This window comes from Monoraphidium neglectum, assembly GCF_000611645.1.
Source record: "Monoraphidium neglectum strain SAG 48.87 unplaced genomic scaffold scaffold04831, whole genome shotgun sequence".
Classification (NCBI taxonomy): domain Eukaryota; kingdom Viridiplantae; phylum Chlorophyta; class Chlorophyceae; order Sphaeropleales; family Selenastraceae; genus Monoraphidium; species Monoraphidium neglectum.
The window spans coordinates 1-3,912 of record NW_014008799.1 but is presented as its reverse complement, the minus strand read 5'-3'; the positions used below and the strand labels follow the sequence as shown (position 1 = coordinate 3,912).

The 3,912-nt window shown below is 64.3% G+C and overlaps 1 protein-coding gene across 1 annotated transcript; it reads right to left on the bottom strand.

Annotated features, from left to right (window-relative positions):
• Positions 1–1,105: 1,105 nt before the first annotated feature.
• MNEG_14866 (hypothetical protein) lies at positions 1,106–2,236 on the bottom strand (the record flags this gene model as incomplete). The annotated part of the gene is made up of 2 exons (XM_014036663.1): positions 1,106–1,697; positions 1,899–2,236. 2 exons carry the CDS (start codon positions 2,234–2,236, stop codon positions 1,106–1,108), a joined length of 930 nt encoding a protein of 309 aa, XP_013892117.1.
• Between the last annotated feature and the right edge of the window lie 1,676 nt (positions 2,237–3,912).

The window sequence follows — 3,912 nt, the reverse complement described above, 5'->3', positions numbered from 1 at the left end:
GCAAGCCAGCCCCCTCTTCCTAAATTTACGCGGGCGTCACAGCCTGCGTAGTCTCTCTCTCTCTCTCTACTGAATGTGTAGTCCTGTACCAGGTGTACACATATGGGTGTACTCCTACTAATTACATCCTAGCCAGACAGGAAGGTGGCACATGCCACCCCACGGTCGGAGCTGCAGTGGTGCGACGCGGCAGCAAAGACATAGGGAGCGAAGCGGCAAAAGCCGTGTATGGAGTGCATGTATGTAACAAGGGCGGTGGGGGGGCCACAGCCAGCCCTCATCCCCAGCCTCTCTTGGATGGGTGGATGATCACAAGGCGAGGCTAGGCTCCCTGCTTGCAGCCGCCCTGCGCCTGTGGAAAAACAGCACGCGGATGCGCGTCAGGCGCACCCCGCTAGAATGATGAAGACCCTAGAGAGTTTTCGGCAAGAGTCCCAGGGGTCGTTCTGGCATGCACCCCGACCAGTGCGTGCGGGTGAGCCCCCCCTTGGCGTGCTGCTGCAAGCTGGCGTGGGCGCGTATCTCAGCGCGCTGACCTCTGGCCCACCACGCAAGGCAAGCAAAATGGGATGCAGGACCATGACAGCCGCCGCCGTGCAGCGGCTTGGCTTCAGTGATTGCGCATCAATGGACACGGCCGAGCAACAAAGCCCACATTCACTTTTGACGCGACTCTCATCACACGCAGGTGGACATTTTAATTTGCTTTTGCAGCAGAATGCACCTGACGCTGCGCAAGCTACCAGAGCCAACGGTAGAGGGCGCACAGAGCACCAGTGCGGCTGCGAGCACAAGAAGGGTGCGGGTGCCGTGCGTGGCGCCAGGGGCTGCGCGGCACACGGCTGCGCCAAAAGCTGGATGAGGCCAGCGCAAAAGGCGCTGTCACACCGCTGGCCCCATGCCCAAGGCTCTGCCTGCCGCCCCTTCCAATCTTTCCCCCGACCGCACCGTGCAGTACACCTGAGCGCACCAGGCCGGCTGCTGCCACGCGTCAAGCGCACGTGGTCCCATGTCTCCAGGCCAACTTGGCAGCACAAATCTGGTCTCTGCAGGTGAGATGTCTTCATGTGCACCGCAGCACAGCTCATGCGCATGCGCATGCCGATCAAATGGCAGCAATGGCAACAATGGGGCCTCCCGCCCCCACGGTTTCACTGGCAGCGTGTTTGCCCATGCCACTAGCCACGTCCTCCCCCACCGCGACTGCGGCGGGGATCAGGATCCCCGAGACGTCATCGCTGGCGCAGCAGGCATCGGACACCGCCACCGCCGCCGCCGCTGCCGCCGACTTGCGCTCAAAGGCGCGCACTGCCGCAGGCGCCGCTCGAGCGGCATGCCCGGGGGCCGCCATGCTGGGCGGCTGCGGGTCGCGGCGCATGAAGAAGACTGGGGGCGCTTGGGCCGTAATGCGAACGGTCTCGTAAGTGACAAACCCGTGGCGCTCATACAGCGCCTGGCTCTTGTCGCTGGTCGCCTCCAGCAGGCACAGCCGCCCCTCCGCATCCGCGCGGGACGTGATGTGGCGCATTAGGAGCGACGCGTAGCCCTTGCCGCGCGCGCCGGGCGCTGTGCCGATGAATGAGAGGTAGTAATAGGCGCCGCCAGGGGCGGTGGCGGCCTCGCGCGCGTGGGCCGCCTCGTAGCGCAGCTCCAGGCCCACCAGCGCCGGCCACAGCTTCAGAGGCACGCGGAAGATCCTGGTTTGAAGGTCGGGTGCGGCGGATTGCACCGGGGGTTGTGCGGGAGGGGTAAGGTTCATGTGAGGGAGAGGCGCACTAAGGCCGCGTGCAGGTCCATGGTACTATGCATGGGGCCACACACAGCTGCTGCACGGCCCCAGCATTCGCGTTGAACGATGCGCCGCGCGAGTGACTCGGCCTCTGTGCAAGGCCGCCCACCTGGTCCAGCCCGCCAGCAGCTCGTTCGCGGGGGTCTCCTCTGGCAGCAGCTGCCACAACGCCACCGCGGCCGCGTCTGGGGTCGCGATGAAGTGGCGCGCGCGGGGGAGCGCCTTCACGTAGCCCTTGAGCTCCTTCTTGGCAAAGCGCGCGCTGGGTGTGCCGCCGAGCAGGTAGGTGTTGACGGGGTCCTCGGCCATGGCGGCCACCAGAGTGCCCATGGCAGCCAGCGCCGCGGGGCGCTGCGCCTTGCAGCCCCAGCTGAAGGACACCACACCAGGGGCCGCGCTGACCGGCTGCGGCGGCTCCGCTGCCACGGCCGCCGGCCCCCTGGCCATGGCGCCGAGGCGCGTCAGGATCCGGGCGCCCAGCGGCGGAGAGGGCAGCGCTTCGCCGCACTCTGACGAGGCGCAGCTGCTGCAGCTCCCCAGGCTGCTGCTGGAGGTGCTGCAGCCGCGGCTAGAGGGGCTGGCGTCCAGACTCGACAGGCTGGAGGCCGACTCAACAGAACGGCACGAAAAGGGTACAGCCGCAGGTCCGGCGGGATGTTGACGGTGCGCCATGCCGTCCCCGCCGGCCTGCGGCCAGGGATTATACGCTTCATCCCCATCGGCGTCGCCGGTCAAGTGTTGCTCGCATGGCAGCACCAGCGCCAACCTCGCCACAGTGGCGCAGCCCTGGGACACCATGATGACAGGTGCTAAGCCGAAGGTTGTGATAGGAGGGTAGTACGCAAAAGCTTCGCCCTGCTTGGCGGAAAAGGGTCAAGCGTGTCGAGAGAGTGGCGGCAGTTTGCACAGACCCCAACCGGGTGGTGTATCTCATATATAGACCGAGCTCGTTTGACCAGGGCGCATGCACGACCCTCGAGGCGGAGTGCTGGCTACTCCAGCCCAGCGCGCGATGAACCGACCGCGGTCCGCCCTCACCTGAGCAAACTTGAAATTCAATGGGTATTATGCGGCGACTATAAGCGATTGAGAGGCTCCGAGCTTGTGCGAGCTGCTCGCTGCACTGCGGGAAGATAACCTAATGGTGCTGAAAAGTACGTATGAGCGTTGGGGTTCGTCGATCAACACGGCAAACGTCTAATGAGGCTGGCTCGTCAGGAAGCAGAAGTGCGAGCGCCGGCTGGCAGGTGCATCAGCAAGCCGCTGCTTGCACCGGCCCGCAGCCTGCAGATGCTGTCAGCACAGGCGCCACATTCCGCCTCGTGTGGCAGCTACCAACCTGATGCTGCAATTTTCTGCAACAATCTCAGCAGTCTCAGCACATTTCAAAATTTCATTGCGGTGGGCACAGCTACTCCAGTAGGGCAGCATATGAGAAATGAAGCAAACCGCATGAGCATGCAGTACTTCTGTTGACCTGACCCGCCTGCTGTCCCACCTGCCTCGTGAATTTTGGGATGTGCCGGCAGGACGCATGCAAGGTTGCTGGGCCACTACCCCGTTTTGTTGACTGTGACCACCAACCCTTGAACCCACAAAGCAATCACTGCCTGGTGGTTCAGATTGGTGGTTGAGCAGATGCGCCAACAGATGGGTCGCCTTCCAGGTCGCCACCGTGAAATTACACGGGTGCAGTCTTTGCGCAGTGCTGCAGTGCTGATGACAAAGGCTAGAGCCGCTGTAAATGTTGCTGAAGCGAGGACCCGAGAAGCACCCCCCAATATGGGGTGCGTGCCCGCGCCCTGGCCAGCGAGCACCTGCCCCACTGCAACGGTTGCGGCCGCGCCCCTGTCAAAGGTGAACGAGCCCTGCGCGCGCATGTGTGTGGGTGAAGGGAGTATGCGCTCCCGCACCACGGCTGCCCCACCACCCGCCATCACAACCCAGCGGCCAGGGGACCTCCTGAGGCCGCCAGGCTCGAGCAATAAAGAGGGTGGCGGGAGGGGCGCCGTCGTCGATGGGGGGGCGGGGGGCAGCAAAGTGAGAAAACAGACAGCAAGGGAGGGCACAGGCGCAGAGGCCCGTCACTCGGGGCAAGGGGGCGGGGTGTGCCGGCGGCTGGT